This window comes from Scyliorhinus torazame, chromosome 5 (genome assembly GCF_047496885.1).
Source record: "Scyliorhinus torazame isolate Kashiwa2021f chromosome 5, sScyTor2.1, whole genome shotgun sequence".
Classification (NCBI taxonomy): Eukaryota; Metazoa; Chordata; class Chondrichthyes; order Carcharhiniformes; family Scyliorhinidae; genus Scyliorhinus; species Scyliorhinus torazame.
This window is the reverse complement of record NC_092711.1, coordinates 160,721,805-160,747,466: the sequence shown is the minus strand read 5'-3', so window position 1 is coordinate 160,747,466 and position 25,662 is coordinate 160,721,805. Positions and strand designations below refer to the sequence as shown.

The following is a 25,662-nucleotide window of genomic DNA, read 5'->3' as shown; positions in this document are numbered from 1 at the left end:
ATTACCTCTTGTCAGAGTTGGGCCTGTTGTAACATGGCCATTGGTCAATTTGGTCACTGGATTAATTTAATTGGATCCCCAATTACTGACTCCACCTTCTCTCATTATCTCAGACAGGAATACAATAGAACTGTTTCATACTGTCGCTTTATCTGATTCGATACAATCCCTTATTCAGACAGTTTCAAATGTTGAAGCTAATCAGAGTTTGAAGGTCTCTCTTGCCCGAACATTTATCATGATTGCACATATCTTACATACACAGCAATTAAGCTTTTGCATTTTTACAGCAAATAAACCTCAGTCTCTTACTGTAACTACTGATTCATTTTTGATTATTTAATTGTCACTCAATTAAGGCTCATTACTTAATCAGTCATCTGATACTAACTGGTAGCTAATTAATACAGTAATCGTTAATTAATACATTTGGTTAATACAATATCCAGTGGTTGAAAAAGACTGTTTTATGGAAGACAATCACTTTCTTTCTTACTAACTTTGATTGGATTGAACAATGAGTCTTAGACTTGAGCCAAACTTTGGCAGGATATGATACCCTGTAGCTTTACAAAATTCTGGAACAATTTGTTGTTTTAAACAATTTTGCCTCATTCATCAGTTTCGAGAAACAGTTTGGTTTATATAGAATGAATTTTTAAAATAAAGGTCCAGTCACGTTTCAGAGTTTAACATGGCTTCCTTAACCTTGTTACTTATAACAGTGAAGTTGGACGAGTGATTGATTTTTAAAAAGAAATATTATTAATGAGGCATACGCAGAATTACCGACATTACAACAGTGGGTGCACTTCAAAAGTATTTCAAAGGCTGTAAAAAGTTTTAGGAGATTGTGTGGTCACGAAAGATGTTATAGAAATAGATATAGAATCCCTTGCGTGCAGAAGGAGGTCGTTCAGCCCATCGAGTCGGCACCAACCCTTCAACTCACCCCATATCCACTCACCCATAACCTAAGCTGCATACCCCTGGACACTGGGGGGGGGGGGGGGGGGGCAATTTATCAGGGCCAATCCCCCTAACCCATATATCTTAGGACTGTGGGAGGAAACCCCCACAGACACGGGGAGAATGTACAATCCACACGCAGACAGTGACCAAGGTCAGAATGGAACATGGGCCCCTGGTGGCGTGAGGCAACAGTGCTAACTACTATGCCATTGTGCCACTATAATAAATGTAATTTATTTTTAGAACTAGTTCCCAAACTTGGATATATCACACTCGGTCCACTCATGAAGATCACTCATAAAGACTGAGACTTGATTTTATGTAACAACCATGTCTTTCACTTCATTTCAAATACCCTGTGAAAATCCAAACACAGTATCTCATGAAGGTATTTGATTTAAAACAGAATGACTTGTTGTGATTTGAGATTCACTGCCTGACAATGAAATTAAAATGAAATAAAAATCGCTTATTGTCACAAGTAGGCTTCAAATAAAGTTACTGTGAAAAGCCCCAAGTCGCCACATTCCGGCGCCTTTTCAGGGAGGCTGGTACAGGAATTGAACCGTGCTGCTGGCCTGCCTTGGTCTGCTTTAAAAGCCAACTATTTAACCCAGTGTGCTAAACCAGCCCCATTATGGTGCAGGAAGTAAATTCTCCTGTAACTTTCAAAAGAGAACTGGATAGATTGTGCAGGGTGCAGGAAAATAAACTTGCAGGGTGATGGGACCAATTAGATTGTTCATTCAAAGAGCTAGCATGGGAATGGTGGGCCTAATGGCCTCCTTCTTATCCCTTTGATTCTCGTTTACATTTGAAGAAAATCTTAGCATTGAACCAGAGTTTGGCAGTATTTGGGAAATATCTGAAATCCACTTCCTACGAGGGGGGAAGAAGCGGAGATGATGGAATATTTCCAAAGGAAATTGGTTGGGCTTTTGAGGGAAATAAACCGACAGGGGTACGTACGGGAATAGAACGGGGTAATCATTTGATCAATAGAAATCTACAAGTTGTGAATCTTTGGAATTCTCTACCCCAGAGGGCTGTTGGAGCTCAGTCATTGAGTGTGTTTAAAGCAGAGACTGACAGATTTCTAAACACCAATAACACAAAGGGATATGGGGATAGTGTGGGGAAAAAGCCATTGAAGTGGATGATCAGCCATGATCGTATTGAATGGTGGAGCAGGCTCAACGGGCTGAATGGCCAACTCCTGCTCCTATGTTCCAATGGTACAAAGATGCGAGAAACACCCAGATAAATTAGACAAAAGAACCCTGTAACCACCATAGCCCATCTTCATGGCAACATGGCTGCTTTGGGAACTAAATATCTTCCAACGTGCAAACACCTTTTCATTCTGTGCCCCTCGTCAAACTTGGAACCAGGTAATCGCAACGAGGCTCAAAAACGGTCAGCCCACCGGAGGCAGAGGTGTTAGACCGGCCAGTCCAGCAGAAAGAAACCCTCCAATCATCACCATTCACCAGATGTCAGAATGAACAAAATGCAGTCCTGGATGTCAGTGAGAGCAGAAACAATAACAACGGAGCCAACATCTGTAATTTGTGAACTTGTTGGAGTAACAACAGGTGTGATGAATCACAAAACCCCTCCCCACATTGAGAGCAGATGAATGGTCTCTCCCCAGAATTAACTCGCTAGTGTCTCCGTAGTTGGGACGGATCACTGAATGTCTCTTCTGCTCAGAGCAGGTGAATGGCCTCTTCCAGGTGTGAACTCGCTAGTGTTCCCGCAGGGTGTATGGATATCTGAATCCCTTCTCTCACTAAGAGCAGGTTAACGGCCTCTCCCCAGTGTGAACTCGCTGGTGTGTCTGCAGGTGGGATAATTGAGTGAATCCCTTCCCACACTGAAAGCAGGTGAACGGCCTCTCCCCAGTGTGAACTCGCTGGTGTCTCTGCAGGTTGAATAACTGAGTGAATCCCTTCTCACACTGAGAGCAGATGAACGGCCTCTCCCCAGTGTGAACTCGCTGGTGTGTCCGCAGGCTCGATGAAGTAGTGAATCCTTTCTCACATTGAGAGCAGGTGAATGGCTTCTCCGCACTGTGAACTCGCTGGTGTTTCAACAGATCAGATGATTCTATGAATCCCTTCTCACACTGAGAGCAGATGAACGGCCTCTCCCCAGTATGAAGTTGCTGGTGTCTCCGCAGTCTCCTTAAAGTAGGGAATCCCTTCTCACACTCGGAGCAGATGAACGGCCTCTCCCCAGTGTGAACTTTCTGGTGTGTCCGCAGGTCAGATGATTGAATGAATCCCTTCCCACACTGAGAGCAGATGAACGGTCTCTCCCCAGTGTGAACTCGCTGGTGTGTCCGCAGCTCGGATGATTGAATGAATCCCTTCCCACACTGAGAGCAGATGAACGGCCTCTCCCCAGTGTGAACTCGCTGATGTGTCCGCAGGTTGGATGATTGAGTGAATCCCTTCTCACACTGAGAGCAGGTGAACGGCCTCTCTCCAGTGTGAACTCGCTGATGTCTCTGCAGGGCGGATAACTGAATGAATCCCTTTCCACACACAGAGCAGGTGAACGGCCTCTCCCCAGTGTGACTGCGTCGATGGGCTTCCAGCTGAGATGGAGCCCAAAATCCCTTCCCACAGTCCCCACATTTCCACCGTTTCTCCAGGGTGGGGGTGTCCTCGTGTCTCTCCCGGTCGGACAATCAATTGAAGCCTCGTCCACAGAACACGTGTACGGTCTTTCCCCGCTGTGAATGGTGTGATTTCGTTTCAGTCAGTGTAACTGGTTCAAACTCTTTCCACAGTCAGTGCTTTGGAACACTCTCACTCGGGTATGTGTGTGTGTCTCGGGGCTTTTCCAGTCACACTGATCTTTTGAAGCAGACAGAAAAGACAAACATTTCTCCTTCTAGATTCAACGTCCGGTGATATTCAGTTACAAGGAATTGAGAGACTCAGTCAGATTGAGACGTGACGTTTGAGATTTCGGTCTGCAATTCCTCCTCTTCTAATATCCTGTAAAAACAATTTACAAAAGTTACTTTTCTTCTCCTCATTTTGGAGAAGGTATCCTGAGGGTAACGACAGTCTGGCCGTGGGGTTAATCCTTCGGGTCCTCAGTCTTATTGAGGAATGTCCCCTTGGATCTATTGTGGTCGTGATTCTTTTGTATTTTTGTTATTATGGGAGGGTTTATGTGTTGTTGACTTTATCCTACTCTGGTACCGACGGGGCTTTTATCTGTGAAAGGAGCAGTTTGGGGAAACTTTGGTGCCTCTGGTGTAAAGTGAGTTGGAGGAGGGGGTAATGACGCACGCCCGATTGTGGCGTGAAAATCTGTTCCTGTCTCTCTGTCGCCTAACTAATGGCGGCAGTTAATCATCAAATTTTCTCAGGGAATGTATGGGCCATCCATCGCCCTATCAGAAGGCAAATGATTGTCTCCTTTCTTAAGGAGAAAGTCGACATAGCTTTATTTCAGGAAACTCATCTAGATTAAACTCAATTGGGGTTGACACGGTGGCACGGTAGTTAGCACTGGTGCATCACAGCTCCAGGGTCTCAGGTTCAATTCCGGCCTCGGGTGACTGACTGTGTGGAGTTTGCACATTCTCCCAGTGTCTTTGTGGGTTTCCTCCGGGATCTCAGGTTTCCTCCCACAGTCCAAAGATGTGCAAATTAGGTGGATTGGCTATGCTACATTGCCCCTTAGTGTTCAAAAAAGTTGGGTAGGGTTACTGGGTGACTCGGATAGACTGGAGGCATGGGCTTAAGTAAAGTGCTCTTTCAAAGGCAGGTGCAGACTTGATGGGCCGAGTGGCCTCCTTCTGCACTGTAGGGATTCTGTGATGAGGAATACTTTAAATTGAGGCGGGATTGGGTGATGCAGGTTTTTTTGCCCCTTTTTCATCAAGTAGCAGGGGTGTGGCAATCTTTATGAATAAAAATATCCCTTTCAAAGTTGAAACCTGAACAAAGGACAAAGCAGATAGATATGTGGTCATTAGAGGTTTGGTGCATGGAGATGTTGTTTCAATAATGAATGCTTATGGATCCCCAAATTACTCCCGGAGTTAATTACGAAGGCTTTTGTGGATTTCGCAAAGTTAGCTTCAACTAACATTTTTGTGGACGGTGACTTCAACTGCCACTTATATCCTCTGGTAGATAAGCTCCCAATTACCAAGAACCCCCCCCCCCCCCCCCCGTTTCAAGCTAGGGCGTAGCCTCGGCTTGTGAGGAGGTGGGTTATGTGGATGTTTGGAAAACTTTGAACCTGAGGGGCGGAGCTTTTACGTTCTTTCCAGCCCCACATCAATGTCATACTAGAATCAACGGCTTTTCTGTGCCGAAGACAATCCGACACCTGGTGTCCTCCTGCAACACAGGAAACATTATAATTTTGGACCAATCCACCTCACCCGCCCGCGCGCCCCCCCCCCCCCCCCCCCATTTTCCAGGAGCTTCTGCTCGAGGGCTCACCCCCAAGTCAAGAACGTGAAGGTTTGATGCCTTCCTGATAAGAGGTACTTTATTTACTGCACATTTTAAGGAAGAGTTTGAGTTCTTCCTTTTCTTTAACTCGGCCCCTGGTATTTCCCCCTTCAGCCGTGTGAAGTTCATGCCGGGTGGGGGAGGGTGGATAATTTCTTACCCTGCTAATAAAAGGTGCAAGTGTTGGAGAACCAGCGGCGTCTGGAGGTTTGTTTGGCGAACGCCGAGGAGGATTATAAGGAGGCCCAAGTAAGCTATTGCTGAAGGAGGTTAACGCAGCAAGACTCCCTATTTACTCAGCAGGTTGAGAAAAGTTGAAAGTTTGCGAGGCAGAAGTTGTACGAGTTTGGGAGCAACCTGAGCAAATACAAACGCCGACTTTGGAGCGATTTTCTCTGTGCGGCTTGGCAGAGGGAAAAGGGTCATGAAGACGGAGGAAATAAACCAAAATTTCGGGAATTCTATGCAGGATTATACAGGTCTGAGCAGTCTGGTGATGTGTTGGCGGTGTGGAGCATTATTTCTCTTCCTTGAATCTCCCGGAGGCCTCAGAAAGCCAGCATGAGGCTCTTAACGCTACTCTTTCTAGGGAAGCGATGTCAAAGACCATGAAGGAGCTTCAGCCAGGTAAAGCGCTGGGACCACATGGCTGTGGGTGTGGGTTTTATAGGGGATTTGAGGTTTACTGTTGGATCTATTTGTGGGTATGTATTATCACTTTAACTCAAGTATGCTGCCATCGACTCTCTGTGAGGTTTATGTGTTTGATTCTGAAGCGGACAAGGATCACGGGAGTGTGTCTCTTATCAGCCAATCTTTCTTTCGGAATGTTGACTTGAAACTGCTACCTAAAGTTTTTGCAAGAAATCTTGAGGGCATCCTTCCAACAATCATTTTTTTATTTTAATTTAGAGTACCCAATTCATTTTTTCTAATTTAGGGACAATTTAGCTTGGCCAATCCACCTCCCCTGCACATCTTTGGGTTGTGGGGGTGAAACCCACACAAACACGGGGAGAATGTGCAAACTCCACACGGACAGTGACCCAGAGCCGGGATCAAACCTGGGACCTCGGCGCCATGAGGCAGCAGTGCTAACCACTGCACTACCGTGCTGCCCTCCTTTCAACAATCATGAGGGAGGACCAGTCTGACCTTGTTCTGCATCACTAACCAGCTGAGCTAAATTGGCTCCTAATTACATTACAAGCTGGGCAGCGGCAGGGTTCATGAATGTCGTATTTGGGCTTCTGAGAAGATCTCGACAAATAAATGTGTCAAGCTGAGGGAGCAAAGGATGTCAATGTCTTTAAGCGAGAGAGAGAGAGAGACCTGGGCCAAGCTTTGCAGAGTCTGCACCCTCCCTGGATTCACTTCCTTTCCCTTCAGTTGCTGCAAGTGACCAATTGAAGGTGAGAATGAGAAAAGAAATGGAAAGGGGGAGAAAAGAAAATGTTTTACTCACAGATGTTGGAGACGGGAGGAAGTTTGCGTTCTTGTGACGTTCAATCGAGCAGTCACACAAAGCCCGAGCTGATTAGCTGGAGGACCAGAAAGGAGGACAATTCTTGCCATTGGTCAATACCTCAGGTAAAAGGTCAGGAGGCGGGCTACCCTTTGCACATGCGCAGCCTCCCCTCTCCCTTGGACATGCGCAGTCATGGGCACGGGGAGATCACCGATTGGCTTCTCGCTCTGGCCGTCAGCCGGTTGCCTGGAATCCTTCTCTCGAGGTGGTTCTGTTGTCGGTTTCTTTTCCCCCTTGTTCAAGGGGCGGGCGAAACAACGGGTGGGGGGCGGGGAGCGCCGGGCTGCGCACTGGAACCCGGTGACGACAGCGCGGAATAGAGTAATTCCTATTGGCTGATTCGGGCAGTGCCCATTGTGATGTCACAGCGGAAGTGAAGGAAACATCCTCCTGTCTCCAACATCTGTGAGTGAAACACTTTCATTTCTCCCCCCTTTCCATTTCTTTTCTCATTCTCACCTTCAATTGGTCACTTGCAGCAACTGAAGTGAAAGGAAGTGAATCCAGGGAGGGTGCAGACTCTGCAAAGCTTGGCCCAGGTCTCTCTCTCTCTCTCTTAAAGACATTGCCATCCTTTGCTCCCTCAGCTTGACACATTTATTTGTCTGGCTAAAAGGATGGTCTCTCGCCACCGGTGGTAGCAGCGCGGTTGGGTGACTTGCACGACTTCCTGCGGTTAGAGAAGAGAAAGTCTGAGTTAAGGGTGCAGCAGGGGGGTTTGAGAAAAGGTGGGGGATGTTTGTGACCATGTTTGAGGAGCTGTTCGTCGCGGGGGGGATCTGTACAAACCATATAGTTGATTGTTGGGAAGAATGTTTCCCGGGGTGTTTATTTGCTGTAACCTACTTTGATACAAGTTTGAATTAAATGCATTTTTTAAAAAAAATAATAAATTAAAGGATGGTCCCTTTCCTGATGTTCACAATTAAAGGAAGAGAAAATGCTGGAAAATCTCAGCAGGTCTGGCAGCATCTGTAGGGAGAGAAAAAGCTGTTGTTTCGAGTCCGATGACTCTTTGACAAAGAGTCATCAAACTCGAAACGTCAGCTCTTTTCTCCCCCTACAGATGCTGCCAGACCTGCTGAGATTTTCCAGCATTTTCTCTTTCATTTCAGATTCCAGCACCCACAGTAATTTTCTTTTATCACAATTGAAGGGCTGGTTTCTCCAGGAGATGGCTGACATTTAATGGGACAGTAAATTAATATCGGCTAGAGATATGTCTAGTGGTTTTAAATTAGATATATTATTTATGGTCTGTAATAAAGTACATTTACTATTATTTCTGGTTGTGTAATATTGTACTGTCGCTATTTATATATTTCCAGTCATCTCTTCCCTCATAAGGCTATTAGTCTATGGAATTCTCTTCCACAGGGATCAGTGGAGTCTGTGGGTCACTGAATATATTCAAGGATGAGTTGGACAGATTTTTAATATTTCTTTTATGTTTTTTACCATTTTTTAAATAATGAATGCAACAGAATAACAGAAATATTGATGGAAAATGGGTACAGTGTAGAACAACTGATACTGCCGCATAAATACAAGCAACACATTGCAGAATTAATTCAGAGCAGGATATTTGAGCGACCAGAGCCTCTAGATGAAATGCCAGATCAGTTAACAGGTTAACATAGTGAACGGGGAAAGAGGGTAAGATTATATAAAAACAGAAGAATAACAATGCAAGGCGCATACCCCAAAATATTACAAAACACACTAACAGCATAGTCGAATTAAAATAACATAGATGACATAGAATCTCGATAGTGCAGAAGGAGGCCATTTGCTTCTTCAAGTCTGCACTGACCCTCAGAAAAAGCACTCACAGAGGCAGACTCCCCATCCTAGTCCCATAATCCGGTCCATTGATCATGGTCAACCCACCTCACCTAACATTGTTTGTGCGGAGGGGCACGAATTCAAAAATCCCTAAAACAGTACTACAATGGAGAAGAAACATGGGAGGCTTGGCCCTCCCGAACTTGCAATACTATCACTGGGCAGCCACGGCCGAAAGAGTGAGGAGATGGGTAAAGGGCCCAGACATGAAATGGTTGATGATGGACGAGTCCTCATGTACAGGAATGACCCTCCGGGCCCTCGCCACGGCAACACTCCCATCCCCGCCAGCAAAACACTCAAGTCCAGTGGTGGCAGCTACCCTGAAAACCTGGAACCAGATGTGGCAGCATTTCAGTCTGACCGATGTGTCCATCATGGCCCCCATCTGCGGCAACCATAGGTTTGCACCAGCCATTCTCAACACCACCTTCAAGAGATGGAAACAGGACGGGGAACACTGATGGTTAGGGACTTTTACACGGGAAATAGACTAGCGACCTTAGAGGTGCTGACGGACAGACTGGACCTACCAAACAGGGATGAGCTCCAGGTCAAAAACTTTCTCCGCAAGGAGACAGCAGCATACCCAGGAACCCTGAGAAGCACAATGCAAGAGGAGTTACTGGACGCAGACAGTCTGGGGAAGGGAAACTGTGGACCTGTACGGACAACTTTTAATAAGGATGCGCTCCTTACTTGACGAAACCCAGGAAAAATGGGAGGAAGAGCGAGGGACGGAAATAGGGTGGGGACTCTGGAGCGAAGCACTGAACGGGACCAACTCCACCTTCTACGCAAGGCTAAGCTTCATGCAGCTGAATGTTGTGCACAGAGCACACCTGACAAGAACCCGAATGAGCAGGTTCTTCCCGGAGATGGAGGACAAATGTGAATGGTGCCAGCAGGTCCTGGCAAACCATGCCCACATGTTCTGGGTATGCCCCAGACATGTCAAATTCTGGGCAGCCTATTTAGAGGCAATGTCCATGGTTATGAGGGTGGGGCCGTGCCAACAAATGGCAGTCTTCGGGGTATCGGACCAGCCAGAACTATTCATGGGGAAGAGGGTGGACGCCCTTGCCTGTGCTTCTCTAATCGGTCGCTGGAGAATCCTGCTCGGCTGGTGATCAGCAGCGCACCACCCACTGCTGCAGACTGGCTGGCAGACCTATCGGAATTTCTCCACCTGGAGAAGATCAAGTTCACCATCCGAGGGTCAGAGGATGGTTCCCACAAAGTGTGGAGGCCATTCACCAACTTGTTCCAGGACCTGTTTGAAGCCAGCGGCCGATGGAACACTGGGGAGGGAGGTGGGTGTACGGGAGCCAACGGGATCACAGGGAGCAGGCAGGAAAGGGGGGGGGGCTACTGGGACAAGGAGGGAGAACCAGAAACCAACTGACACAGAGACCAGAGAGCCTAGAACAAAAACACAAGAAGAGGAACCCCCATTGGAAGGTTTAAAACAGGACAGGGAGTGCGCGGGGTGGAAGGGAGGAGGCTCATCAATGGGGGGAAGGGAGGGCACCGTCCACTTGTAAATAACAGATAACTCCCATTGTACAGTGAAGGGCCCAGGAAAGGACCCAGAAACGAGGAGGGAAAGGGACGGGAGATGGAGGGACCGGCACTAAGGAAATTGACATGCACATTGTAATCGGCAGAGTTACCCTGACTGCTTGGATAGTGTATAATAAGCATTGCCACAACCCTGCGACTCAATGAAAAAGAGGTGAAAAAAACTGCCCCATCCAATCCCGCCTCAATTTAAAGTGTTCCTCATAATCCAGATGGGTTTCCTGTAATAAAGCTATGTCGACTTTCTCCTTAAGAAAGGAGAGGATCTTTTTCCTTCTGATAGGGTGATGGATGCCCCGCACATTCCCTGAGAAAATCTGCACATTAACTGCCGCCATTAGTTAGGCGACAGAGAGAACAGGAACACTGTCCTACATTGCCTCAGTCATCAAGTATTTTCAGGACCAACATTGATACATTTCTAGATATTGAAGATATCGCGGGATATGGGGATTAGTTTTGGAAAATGGTGCTGAGGTAGATCGGCCAATGAGATTGAATGGTTGAGCAGGTTTGATGGGCTGAATGGTTGACTGCAGCTCCTATTTGTTATGATCTCTGTGCCCAGGACAGAAAGCACTGAGCATGGATCTGTCAATTAGCCTGAATCGGCATCTTCAGGAGAATTGGGAGGGTGAATATTAGATACAGCAGAGTGAGAATGGAGGGAGAGTGTGTGGGATGGAGATTTACAGTGTTTGGGGAATGAGAGAGGAAAGAATGTTCTCTAGAATTGTCTGTTCTGAATTTCTAGCCTGTGCTGACAGTGATGTCTTTTGTAAATTATTTTTACAGGATATTAGAAGAGGAGGAATTACAGCCAGAAATTTCAATGATCACATCCCAATCTCACAGAGTCACTCGATTAATCCGGGCCTGAATATCATCGGCCTTTGAGTCTATTTTAAAAGATTTTAAACATCAGTGTGACTGGAAAAGCACCGAGACACACACACCCGAGTGAGAGTGTTCCAGAGCACTGACTGTGGAAAGAACTTTAACCAGTTACACAACCTGAAAAAACATTGCAGCATTCACAGCAGGGAGAGACCGTACACGTGTTCTGTGTGTGGTCAAGGCTTCAACTGATTGTCCAACCTGGAAAGACACGAGGTCACCCAAAACATGGAGAAACCATGCAAATGTGGGGAGTGTGGGAAGGGATACAAAGCCCCATCTAAGCTGGAAATTCATCGACGCATTCACTCTGGGGAGAGACCGTTCACCTGCCCTCAGTGTGAGAAGGGATTCACTCAATTATCCGACCTGAAGGGATACCAGCGAGTTCACACTGGGGAGAGGATGTTCACCTGCTCTCAATGTGGGAAGGGATTCACTACTTCATCGAACCTGCTGACACACCAGCGAGTGCACACTAGGGAGAGGCCGTTCACCTGCTCTCAGTGTGAGAAGGGATTCACTCGGTTATCTTGACTCAACATCCAATCTAATGTCCTGTAAAAGGAGATGACAAAAGTCATCACTGTCAGTCAAGGATAGAAATTCAAACACCCAAAACACGGAGAAACCATGGAAATATGGGGACTGTGGGAAGGGATACAAAGCCCCATCTAAGCTGGAAATTCATCGACGCATTCACACTGGGGAGAGGACATTCACCTGCTCTCAGTGTGGGAAGGGATTCATTCAGGTATTCAACCTGAAGAGACACCAGCGCCTTCACACTGGGGAGAGGCCATTCACCTGCTCTCAGTGTGGGAAGCACTTCACTCAGTTATCAAACCTGCAGACACACAAGCACGTTCACACTCGGGAGAGACCGTTCGTCTGCTCTCCGTGTGGGAAGGAATTCAGTAAATTATTCCAGCTGCAGAAACATCAGCGAGTTCACACTGGGGAGAGACCATTCACCTGCTCTCAGTGTGGGAAGGGATTCGCTCAGTTATCCCACCTGCGGAGACATCAACAAGTTCACAAGTGGTTACAGGGATTGGATTCTGCTGTTATTGCTGCTGTTAATCACATCCAGGACTGAACCATGTTCATTTTCACACTTGGTGAAGTGGGAGGGTTTGAGGGTTTTTCTCTGCAGGACTGGCTGGTTTCCAGTGGGCTGATGCTCTTTGTACCTAGGAGAGCACATTTCCACTGAAATGTACCACAAAAGCTGGTGAAGGACATTTATTTTATCCTGGATGGCAAATGGTGGTTTTACTGCTACTACAGGTAGATCGAAAGTAAAAACAGGAAGAACTAGAAAAAGGTATATTTCTTGATGGAAATATAAAATAAATAAATCCAGAGCTTCCTGGATGGTGAGGGAGATAGAGGTGAAGATCAGAAAAATGAATTGCGCAGATGAACGATCTCAGGTAGAAATACAATGGAGAATCAGGCTGGGTATTGAAGGACCAAAGGAGAACTTGCAGGTGGAGGCAAGAGAAATAGTGAAGGTTTTAAATGAGTACTTTGCATCTGTCTTTAAAAAGGAAGAAGATTCTACCCAGACCGAGGTAAGAGAGGAGGTAACTGGTGCACTTGAAGAATTAATAAATGAGAAAGAGGAGGCTTAGCTGTAGGAGACCGAGGGTGATGACAGGCGGCTGCTTTAGTAACAGGAAGCCAGTGTCCAGTGGTGTACCACAGGGATCAGTCCCGGGTCCCCTATTGTTCATCATTTTGCGTTTGATAAGGTTCCCCACGGTAGGCTATTGCAGAAAATACGGAGGCTGGCGATTGAGGGTGATTTAGAGATGTGGATCAGAAATTGGCTAGCTGAAAGAAGACAGAGGGTGGTGGTTGATGGGAAATGTTCAGAATGGAGTACAGTCACAAGTGGAGTACCACAAGGATCTGTTCTGGGGCCGTTGCTGTTTGTCATTTTTATCAATGACCTAGAGGAAGGCGCAGAAGGGTGGGTGAGTAAATTTGCAGACGATACTAAAGTCGGTGGTGTTGTCGATAGTGTGGAAGGATGTAGCAGGTTACAGAGGGATATAGATAAGCTGCAGAGCTGGGCTGAGAGGTGGCAAATTGAGTTTAATGTAGAGAAGTGTGAGGTGATTCACTTTGGAAGGAATAACAGGAATGCGGAATATTTGGCTAATGGTAAAGTTCTTGAAAGTGTGGATGAGCAGAGGGATCTAGGTGTCCATGTACATAGATCCCTGAAAGTTGCCACCCAGGTTGATAGGGTTGTGAAGAAGGCCTATGGAGTGTTGGCCTTTATTGGTAGAGGGATTGAGTTCCGGAGTTGGGAGGTCATGTTGCAGCTGTACAGAACTCTGGTACGGCCGCATTTGGAGTATTGCGTACAGTTCTGGTCACCGCATTATAGGAAGGACGTGGAGGCTTTGGAGCGGGTGCAGAGGAGATTTACCAGGATGTTGCCTGGTATGGAGGGAAAATCTTATGAGGAAAGGCTGATGGACTTGAGGTTGTTTTCGTTGGAGAGAAGAAGGTTAAGAGGAGACTTAATAGAGGCATACAAAATGATCAGGGGGTTGGATAGGGTGGACAGTGAGAGCCTTCTCCCGCGGATGGAAATGGCTGGCATGAGGGGACATAACTTTAAACTGAGGGGTAATAGATATAGGACAGAGGTCAGAGGTAGGTTCTTTACACAAAGAGTAGTGAGGCCGTGGAATGCCCTACCTGTTACAGTAGCGAACTCGCCAACATTGAGGGCATTTAAAAGTTTATTGGATCAACATATGGATGATAATGGCATAGTGTAGGTTAGATGGCTTTTGTTTTGGTGCAACATCGTGGGCCGAAGGGCCTGTACTGCGCTGTATTGTTCTATGTTCTATTTATATAAATGACAGATGACTATGTGGGGGGCAGGAACAGTAAGTTTGCGGGTGACACAAAGATTGGCCGGATGGTTAACAGTGAGGTTGAGAGTCTTGGGTTACAGGAAGATATAGTCGGGATGGTTAAATGGGTGGAAAAGTGGCAGATGGAATTTAACCCTGAAAAGTGTGAGGTGATTGGAAGGAGTAATTTGACAAAGGAGTATTCAATGAATGGCACCACACTGGGACGTTCCAATGATTCACCAGGATGATGCCTGGGATGGAACATTTAAGTTATGAAGAGAGATTGGACAGGCTTGGTTTGTTTTCGCTGGAGCAGCGAAGACTGAGAAGCGACCCGATAGATGTATGTAGGTTATGAGGGGCATGGACAGGGTGGATAGGCAGCAGATGTTCCCTTTCGTTGAAGGGTCAGTTATGAGAGGACACAAGTTCAAGGTGAGGGAAAGGGGGTTTAGAGGGGATTTGAAGAAAAACCTTTTTACCCAGAGGTTGGTGACGGTCTGGAATGCACTGTCTGGGAGGGTGGTAGAGGTCGGCTGCATCACATCCTTTAAAAAGTACCTGGATTGGCACATGGCATGTCTTAACATTCAAGGCTACAGACCAAGTGCTGGCAAATGGGATTAGGTCGGCAGGTCAGGTGTTTTTCATGTGTTGGTGCAGACACGATGGGCTGAAGGGCCTCGTCTGCTCTGTATTAATCTGTAATTCTGAGGTGGTAGAAACACCATCTTTACTGACAGTAGATGAGGCTCCAGCACCAGATGCATCCAGAGATACTGAGGGAAGTGAGTGGAAATTGCAGAGACACTAGTGATAATTTTCCAGTCTTCCTTAGACACAGGGATGGTGCCAGAGGACTGGAGAATTATGAATGTTACACCCTTGTTCAAAAAGGGATGCGAGGATAAAGCCGGCAACTACAGACTAGTCAGTCTGACTTCAGTGGTAGGGAAATTTCTGGAAAATATAGTTTGGGGCTGAATCAATAGTCACTTAGACAAGTGCAGGAAAATTAAGGAAAACCAGCCTGGATTCATTAGGAGAAAATTATGTTTAAATAACTTGCTGGAGTGTTTTGAGGAGGGCGCAGAGAAGGTTGATAAGTGCAGCACTGTTGATGTGGTGTATACGGATTCTCAAAAGACATTTGACACAGAATCACACAACAGACTTGTGAGGAAAAATCTAATTCATGGAATAATAGGGAAAGTCGGCACTTGGATAAGAAATTGTTGAGTGACAGGAACAGAGAGTAGTGATAAATGGTTGTTTTTCAGACTGGAGGAAGGTTTGCAGTGGAATTTCCCCAGGGGTCAGTGTTGGGACCCTTGCTCTTCCTGATATATATTCATGACCCAGACTGGCGCTCAGGGTTTGATTGGAAACATTGTCAACTGTGATGAGGATAGTCTCGAACATCAAAGGGATATTGACAGGTTGGCGGATTGGGCAGACAAGTGGCAGATGAAGTTCAGTTCACAGAAGTGTGAGAGGTGATTTATTACGGCAGGAAGACTATGGAGAGACAATATAAAATAAAGGGAAAAACTCTAAAGGAGGTTCAGGAACAGAGGAACCTTGGTGTATATGTACATAAGTCATTAAAGGTGGGAGGGCATGTTGAGAGAGCAGTTAATAAAGCAGATAGTATCTTTGACTTTATTAATTGGAGAGGCGGTGACAAAGTGGTATTGTCACTGGACGAGTAATCCAGAGACCCAGGGTGATGATCTGGGGACCCGGGTTCGAATTCTACTATGACAGGTGCTGGATTTAAACTCAATAAAATATCTGGAATTAAAAGTCTAATGATGACGATGATACCATTGCAGATTGTCATTAAAAGCCATCTGGTTCACTAAGGTTAGCACTGTTGCTTCAGAGCGCCAGGGTACCTCCAGGTTCGATTCCCAGCTTGGGTCACTGTCTGTGCGGAGTCTGCACGTTCTCCCTGTGTCTGCGTGGGTTTCCTTCAGGTGCTTCAGTTTCCTCCCACAAGTCACGAAAGACGTGCTGTTCGGTAAATTGGACATTCTGAATTCTCACTCTGTGTACCCGAACAGGCGCCGGAATGTGGCGACGAGGGACTTTTCACAGTTACTTCATTGCAGTGCTAATGTTAGCCTACTTGTGTCAATAAAGATTATTATTATAAGGTTGATTTCTCCCTTCATACGGTGGAATAAAGCTTTGAAACCTGATCCTGAGTCTCTCCTGGTGGGGACTGGGTTGTCCCACAACAGTCACCATCATCATTCTCAACCTCAGAAGATTATGTTTGATGGGTTATTTGAAAAACGCGATTCTTTCGTTGGGAACAATTCATTACATAATGATACTGAGAATCAATGTTGAAAACACCGATTAATCACCCCTGTGTATTTCCCGGGTTCAACCGCCTACGGTTACCATCCAAGACCCATATTATCATACTTACCTTTGTTCTGGTATCTGCCACTAATATTTTGTCTATTTGAAACTCGGCCACAATGACTCCTTTGTCTCACTGTGAGTTGTCTATTTGATATGAAAGTACCTGAAATGAGTGTTTTCCACAACATTGAAATCATCTTCGACCGAGTCTGAAAATACTCATAACCTTGCATTTTGCTGTTAGTGATAAAGCCATACCTAGCTTCTTTCAGGGTAAGGAAGTAACCTGTGTCCACATCAGCTTCACTGTTCCATTGCTGATATTGTTCTCCCTACGAGAAAATTGATGGAGAATCAAAGCCTGAGATTTTGCAATGTTCTCTGCCATTCTGTACCTAAAATTGTCAGCAGCAACGTGCATCTCAGAGAGAGAGAGAATAAAACTTCTTACACAAGGAACCAAAGTTTAGTGCTGATTCTCTGCTACCATGTTAATTCTAAATTATGTCTGCAGAGGAAGCATTGGTCTCAAGCTGAACTGTACCTTGAACACATTTATTTCCAAATACAGCAAAGGAAACGCAGTCTCCCAGTTTCTCGCCCTACCCCCGACCCCATCCCACCCCTCAACGCCCAATTCTCCTTCCCTGAAGGTGTTGCTCTCGGGTTCAGTTTCACTCTCACCTATTGCCCTCCCCAATATGTCACCCAGGTGTCTAAATCTTTATACCTGAAGTTAACAAACTGTTTTGCTAAGGGGGGGGTCACAATCCAGTGACTACACACATGTACTTTGTGTCAGGCTGACGTCACGCCCCCCTCCCCTTTCCATCCCAGTGCCAGGATTTTGGAGACTGGGCTCCGGATGGGTAATGGCGGCCGCAGTTCCCACAATTCCGTGCGCGCAAGAGAAACCGCTCTATCCGCTGCGCGGGTACGTGGCCGCGGACCGCGCATGTCCGAGGGACAAGGGAGTCTGCGCATGTGCGAGATAGAGCCCGCCCGACCTTCCGAATGCAGTATGAACCAATGAGAAGGTTGGAGGACCGGAAGGACTCTGGTCCACCAACCAATCAGAGTGGGGCTTTGTGCGAATGAAGACTTAAGCTTCCTCCAGCCTCCACCATCATGAGTAAAACACTTTCTTTTCTCATTCTCTCTTGTGTTGTTATATGGTACAGATTTGATATATTATTGGTGGTTCTGTAATAAATACATTTTTATTATTTCTAGTCTTGTAATATAGTACCGTAGCTACATTATATATTTCCAGTTATAGAGCCTTTATGGCACAAAAGGAGTCCATTTGATCACTCGACTCCATGCCGACTCTGTAAAACAATCCATCAGCCTCATCTTTCATTCTCACTCCACAGTATAAATATTCCCCACTTCTCTGTCCGTTAGCTTTGACAAAGAGTCATTGGACTCGAAACATTAGCTCTTTTTCTCCCTACAGATGCTGCCAGACCTGCTGAGATTTTCCAGCATTTTCTCTTTAGTCTTATTCCCCCTCTATATTAGATACAGCAGAGTAAGAATGGAGGGAGAGTGTGTGGGATGGAGATTTCCAGGCTTTGGGGAAGGAGAGAAAAATAATGTCCGTAGGAAATTAGAATTGCGTGTTCTGAATTTTTATTCTGTACTGACAGTTGAGTTTTGTTAACTCCTTTTACAGGATTTAGAAGAGGAGAATTTACAGACAGGAATCTCAAACCAAACCTCACGTCAAGATCTGACAGAGTCACTTCATTCATCATGACCTGAATATTGTTGGTCTTTGAAGCTAGAATAAGAACTACTCGTCTGCTTTAAAAAAAAAATTTTTTTTAGAGTACCCAATTATAGTTTTCCAATTAAGGGGCAATTTGGTGTGGCCAATCCACCTAACCTGCGCATCTTTGGGTTGTGGGGTGAAACCCATACAGACATCGGGAGAATCTCCAAATTCCACAGACAGTGACCCGGGGCCAGGATCGAACCCGGGTCCTCAGTTTCGTGGGCCGCACTGCTAACCTGTGCCACCATGCAGCCCACTTTAAAAATCAGTATCACTGGAAAAGTTTCAACACCTACACACCCAAGTGAGAGTGTCCCAGTACAGTGACTGTCGAAGGATCTTTATCCAGCTACACTTCCAAAAGGTGTCACATCATTCATAGCGAGGAGAAACCGTACACGTGTTCTTCAACTGATTGTGAAATCTGGAGAGACACAAGGACACGGGGCAACATGGAGAAACCATGGAAATGTGGGGACTGTGGGAAGGGATTCAGACGCCCATCTCAGCTGGAAATTCATCGACACAGTCACACTGGGGATAGGCCGTTCATCTGCTCGGAGTGTGAGAAGGGATTCAGGAATTCATCCAACTTAGCATCACACAAGTTAGTTCACTCCGGAAAGAAACCATTCAGCTGCTCTGGGTGTGAGAAGGGATTCAGATCCTCATCGAAACTGGTGATTCACCAACGTATTCACACTGGGGAGAAGCCGTTCACCTGCGCTGAATGCAAGAAGAGATTCACTCAGTTATCAAACCTGCAGACACACCAGCGAGTTCACACCGGGGCGAGGCCATTCAACTGCTGTGTGTGTGGAAAGGGGTTTCGTGAGTCATCTGCTCTGCGGAAACACCAGCGAGTTCACACCGGGGAGAGGCCATTCACCTGCTCGACGTGTGGGAAGAGATTCAGTGATTCATCTGCCCTGTTGACACACCAGCGAGTTCACACCGGGAAGAGACCGTTCACCTGCTCTGTGTGTGGGAAGGGATTCACACAGTCATCTAACCTGCTGAGACACCAACGAGTTCATAAGTGATGACAGGGGTTGGATTCTGTTGTTATTGCTGCTGTTAATCACATCCAGGACTGAATCATGTTCATTCTGACACTTGGTGACGTGGGAGGGTCGGAGGGTTTCTTTCTGCTGGACTGGCTGTTCTCACGACTTTGCTTCCAGTGGGCTTGTGCTCTTTGAACCTGAGCGAGCACATTTCCACTGAAACGATCCACAAAAGCTGACGAAGGACATTTCTTTGATCCTGGATAGTAAAGTGTATTTCCCCCCCCCACTACAGGTAGATCTAAAATAAATACATTTGTCTCTGTTCCATTGAGTCTACAGCACAGGGCCAGGCCAGTCGGCTCAATTGGTCTCTGTCAGTATTGATGCTCCACATGAGCTTCCACCCACCCCTCTTCATCTCCCCCATCAGCATATCCTTCTATTCCTTTCTCCCTCATGTCTGTATCTAGCTTCCCCTTCAATGTATTCATGTTGTTCACCTCAACCGCTCGCTGTGGTAGTGAGTTCCACATCCTCACCACTTGCTGGCTAAAGCAGTTTTTCGTCATATCTCTATTGGATTATTAAACCCCTTCATAATCTTAAAGACTTCCATCAGGTCACCCTTAATTCTAGGGCGGCACAGTGGTGTAGTGGTTTGCACTGCTGCTTCACGGTGCCGAGGACCCGGGTTCGATTCCGGCTCCAGGTCACTGTCCGTGTGGTGTTTGCACATTCTTCCCATGTCTGCGTGGGTCTCACAGCCCACAACACAAAATGATGTGCAGGGTAGGTGAATTTGCCACGCTAAATTGCCCTTTAATTGGAAAAAAAATTGGATACTCTAAACCTAAGAAAAAAAATTATATTTTAAAAATAAATTTTAAAAACAGGTCACCCTTCAGTCTTCTCTTTTCTAGAGAAAAGCAGCCCCAACCTTTCCTGAAGGTGAAATGCTCTCAGTTCTGGTATTATTCTTGTGAATCTTTGTTGTACCTTCTCCAGTGCCTCTATTTCCTTTTCCTAAATGGAGATCACAAATGTTGACGGTGCTCCCAGTATAGCCTAACCCTGGTTCTAAACAAGTTGAACATAACCTCTCCGCTTTTCAATTCTATCCCTCTAGAATGGAACCCGAGATATGGACCCCACACTTTAGGAAAGATGTGAAGTTCTCAGAGAGGGTGCAGAGGAGATTTACCAGAATGGCACCAGGGATGAGGGAGTCGTGAGTTGGGGAGACTGGAGCAGCTGATCATAGTCGTTACGGCAGGCAAGGAGGCCAATCAGCTCATTGAATCAATGAGTAAAACTTTTAATATGTTCCCCCTTTCATTCGTGTACCATCAGCTAATGGCAACAGCTTTTCTTTAACCATCATATCTAAACCTGTCATACTCACATCCACCTCTATCAAACCTCCCCTCAACCTCCTTTGCTCCAATGTGAACAACCCCAGCTTCTCCAGCCAAACCTAGTGGTTAAAATCCCTCATCCCTGGAACCATTCTGGTAAATCTGCTCTCCACCCTCTCGAGGAGCCTCACATCCTTCCTAAAGTGTGGTGACCCAGAACTGGACTCAATATTCTAGTTGTGGCCGAACCAGAGCTTTAGAAAGGTTCAACATAACTGACCTGCTTTTGTTCTCAATCCCTCTATTTCTGAAGTCCAAGATCCCATTTTCTCCAAACAGGAATCTCAGAACCTTTTCTGCTTGCACATAAAAAGCATTTGAATGACATTCTTAAAGTGGCTGAAGAAGATTTTGACCAATGGATGAGCGAGTTATTGACACAAAAAGAAGCCATTTTGAACTTGCTGTCTCCAGAAGAGAATCCAAAATGTTGGAGTCTGGGAAATGAACTGAAAAATGAAGCTCCGCCTAGAACTGAGCCAGAAGAAGAGAGTTTAAATGTGGGATTGACCGGGACTTTCCCTTTGGATTGAAACAATGGGGAAACTACACACATGGAAGAAAATAAAGTTCAAAAGGTGAACTCTGAACAGACTGTTTTCAAAACTGAACTTGAAAACTCACATCTGAGCAGCAACGAGGACTCACCTCTCGCAGAAGGAACTTCGGACGATAATTATTGGAAGAAGAAAACTTTCAGAAAACACAGCAAGAAGTAATGTTTCCATCTTCAGTGGACTGATTCCTGGACATGGAATTCAGCAGTGTGCTGATAGCAAGATAGACTGGTGAATGTGAAGGGGACAATGGAGGGATTATTCTGTCTATTGCAGGTTATCAGATATTTAAACACAGGAAAATTTACAGAGTTTAAATTGGGAGCAGGAGTCGGCCATTTGGCCCTTTGAGCCGGCTCCACCATTCAATAAGATCATGGCTGTTGTGAATATATACAGCACGTTGTAAGGTGGAATATTCAAATAGAATATTACGAGGGTGATACATTTTCATTTTTGCTGGGAAAATGTTGCAAATGCCTTGTTTCATAATTCATGTTTCAGAAATATAACTTTTAGCTTGGGAATTAGATTTTTTTTAAAAGGAAGATAAATGGAAAATCTGGGTTGAGAATCTTACAGAAACACTCTCGGGGAATTCACAATCACAAAGTGTGGCCGATGTTGACTTGAAGTCAAAGCTGGAAGGGTAAGATCTGTAAAAGGGCAGCTGGGCTCTTTTAGCTGGAGACATCGGGTCTGACAATTACTGTCCTGTCTTTGTTCCAGAGGTGAATCCTTCATGCAGACCTCCGGGTCAGAAGGTTTGGTTTTGAAGCTGAAAGTCCATTAATTTCAGCATCTGTTGGACATAGAATCATAGAATTTAGAGTGCAGAAGGAGGCCATTCGGCCCATCGAGTCTGCACTGGCTCTTGGAACGAGCACCCTATCCAAGCCCACACCTCCACCCTATCCCAGTAACCCCACTAAGGGAAACTTTGGACACTAAGGGCAATTTATCATGGCCAATCCACCTAACCTGCACATCCTTGAACTGTGGGAGGAAACCGGAGCACCCGGAGGAAACCCACGCACACACTGGGAGAACGTGCAGACTCCACACAGACAGCGACCCAAGCCGGGAATCAAACCTGGGACCCTGAAGCTGTGAAGCAATTGTGCTAACCACTATGCTACCGTGCTGTGTTACCATGGAGATAAGTGATTCAGGGTGGGGCCTTGGTTGGAATTCTGGGTGTTTCTCAGAGTCTGCAGTTAACTTGGAAGCAGTCAGCTGTGGGAGCAGGAGCTGTGACCCAGCTGTGGGAGCAGGAGCTGTGAACCAGCTGTGGGAGCAGGAGCTGTGGGAGCAGGAGCTGTGAACCAGCTGTGGGAGCAGGAGCTTTGAACCAGCTGTGGGACGAGAAGCCGAGAGGGCCATGAGGAACCAGGGGTGTTTCTAATGTTTAAATCCCTCAGCAAGAAGGCAGTGAAGCTCACGCTTGGACTGAGGAGTCCACAGTTTTGAGGTCTTGAAGGAAAGTTGGAGGGTTGTTCAGCCGAAAGCTAATGGAAGGATCCCCATCAAATCGTGGAGCTTGGGGAATAGCTGGAATACTGAGGAGAATTAAAGGGAATTCTGTGAAACTGAGGTTACAGCAGGAGTCTTTATAAACTACAGTGTGAAGGTCACAGTGCTGGTTTTTAATTTTGTTGTTTTGTATATGCTTTGAAGTTTATTTTTGTTTAAAAATATGAAACCCGCGATGTAATTCTATGACTGGGAATTTGAAATTCTTGGAGATGCTACTGATTTTTACAGAGATCTTAACAGTTATTTAGGACACAGGTTTCAGCTTCCTATTTCAGCCCTGTTTTTCTGTCTCTCTGTTGCTCGTGTCAGTGACAGCCAGGCGACGGAGCTGGGGGCCTGTGCCCCAGTTGGGAAACTGCCATGTGCGTCCCACTAGAGACAGGAAGGTGCTGGAGGAGCGAATGGGAAATGAGCCGCCAACCAATCGGGGCCCAGGAGGGGAGACACCGGCGCTGATGGTGACATGACCCCCGGGGCTCTGTTTCCCTGTGTCCAAAGCGGGGAGGCACGGGAGCAGGGTGCAGAGGAGCAGCAGAGAAACCATTTGTGTCCAGAATATTTACTCTGGTTGTCTTTGATTATCAAGTTATTTTCTGTTTTTTTAAAACCATGTTGTTTCATCAATAACATTTTCTCAGTAAAATTATTAGATTTTTCTGGACTTTTCAAGACTGATTAAAATTATTTTTTTTTTTTTTTAAAGAGTACCCAATTCTTTTTCCAATTAAGGGGCAATTTAGCGTGGCCAATTCACCTACTCTGTACATCTTTGGGTTGTGGGGGTGAGATCCATGCAGACATGGGGAGAATGTGCAAACTCCACACGGACGGTGACCCAGGGCCGTGATTGAACCCGGGCCCTCAGTGCCGTAGTCCCAGTGCTAACCACTGTGCCACCTTTTCATGTTACATTGATGTACTTTAGGGAAAGTGGGGGAGGGGTGTTGACAGGCTCTTTAACAGAAAGTGAGTCCCTCTAAAGTAATTGGCAAAGGAGCCAGAGGGGGAGATGAGATTTTATTTTATTTGGCACAGCGAATTGTTCTGATCGGCCTGAAAGCAGATTCAATCGTATCTTTCCAAAGGAGAAATACTTGAATGGGAAGAATTTGCAGAGTTCTGGGGAAAGATCAGAGCAGTTGGATGAATGGGAGAGTCCTCTCAAAGAGATAGCAGGGACACAATGGGCCAAATGGTCTCCTCCTGCAGCCTGTGAATCTGAGCCTCCTGCTTTTGTGCAGGTTAAAAGGGACAGATTTCATTGCAGCCTCTTCCCTGTATATGTATTTAAAGAGGCAGTTCCTCTTTAGCTCTGCGTGAGCGATTAAACAATTGGTTGGAGGCCCAATTCCCAGTCAGCCCTCCAGCACCTTTCTGTCTCTCTATTAGTGCGACGCCCATCTGGTGCACAGGCCCCGTTATTCTCAGCTAAATTCAACCTCAGCTCCGTCTGGCTGTCATTGACCCGAGCAATAGAGACAGGATAGTGCCCGAGGCTAAAATGGGAAGTCAAAACTTTTGGCTCTAAACCAACACTTTAACATTTGTAAGTCAAATCCATGTTATTTAGACTGGGAGTTTCTATTATTAGATTTAGGCACTGGAGGTTTAACGGGTAACTTTCCTTTTCTAACTGTAGGATCTCTGTATTTATTTGTATAACTGTAATGCCGTTCCATATACCAAATACCAGAAATTCAAGATTGGGCTTCTTGGGTTAAAAGCAATTTGCAACTTTTATTTTTGTCGGCTAGTAGTGTCTACTGTCAAGCTTCAATTTTCACACAAGTACAAATTTAGGAAGGTCCGACTAGCCCTGCAGTAAGCTAGTCAGATGTATTGATTGTTTGTACTTAGCAAATACAGATAAGTTGAATTGAATTTAAAATACAAAAATGACTGGGTGATTTAAAACAAGAGAAAATGGTGGTTTGCAAAGCTAGCAAATAGAATAGAAAATAGTTTGAAGTGATTCGAGAATAGAAAAAGGTAAGCGGTCTCATCACGAGAACTGAACTCGTAAGGAAATTACTATCTTTAAAGTTCTGTCCCCTTTACAGGTTTAAATAATTTATAATTCATCTAATTCGACCAAGATGTCTGTCTATTAATTAAGAGATAAAGGTGACTGTGAAAGGTTTTCTTCAAATGGAAAAATACAATGTGCTGACTGATCATTACCATTGAAACAAAACTAGGATTTCATCCAAGTTCTTTGTGAGACAAAGGGTCTTTTTGCAGCATGATCTTCGCAGACTCTAAACAACTTGCAAACATTTGCTTATCAGATCAATTCACAAACACAGCATTTCTTAGTCTCATGATTAATATATTGGTTTTAAATTTTAGTTAATTACGATTAAATGATCTTTGATATAAGCCTTTATCTATTCTCTACAGCTAACTGAAAAAGTAGATTTCTATCACTAACTTTGTATTGTCGAAAGTGTCAGCCGTGGCTCAGTGGGCAGCTCTCTCACCTCTGAGTCAGAAGGTTGTGGATTCAAATCCCAGTCCAAGGACCTGAGGACAAAAATCACATCCAACATTCCTCGTCTCAGCACTGAGGGAGTCTGCACTGTCAGAACAGCCTTCTTTCAAATAAGATGGTAAACTGAGGCCCTGTCTGCCCCTCTCAGGTGGATGTAAAAGTTCGCACAGCCACTATTTTGAAGAAGAGCAGGGGAGTTATCCCCATTGTCCTGGTCAATATTTATCCCAGTCAACATCATTTAAAACAGATCATCTGCTCATTATCACATTGCTGTGTGTGGGATCTTGTTGTGTGTAAAT

At 45.6% G+C, this 25,662-nt stretch overlaps 1 protein-coding gene and 1 long non-coding RNA gene across 2 annotated transcripts in view; one reads left to right on the top strand and one right to left on the bottom strand.

The window, feature by feature from the left end:
- Nucleotides 1–25,662, bottom strand: part of LOC140418010 (uncharacterized) — a 59,772-nt gene that overhangs the window by 8,819 nt on the left and 25,291 nt on the right. Inside the window, 1 exon segment of the mRNA XM_072501441.1 lies at nt 2,777–3,666. Within this exon segment, the coding sequence (XP_072357542.1) occupies nt 2,777–3,666 (890 nt within the window).
- LOC140420333 (uncharacterized) lies at nt 17,583–23,496 on the top strand. Its single transcript, XR_011946299.1, has 2 exons — nt 17,583–17,703; nt 18,250–23,496. It is a non-coding gene; the product is annotated as an uncharacterized lncRNA (long non-coding RNA).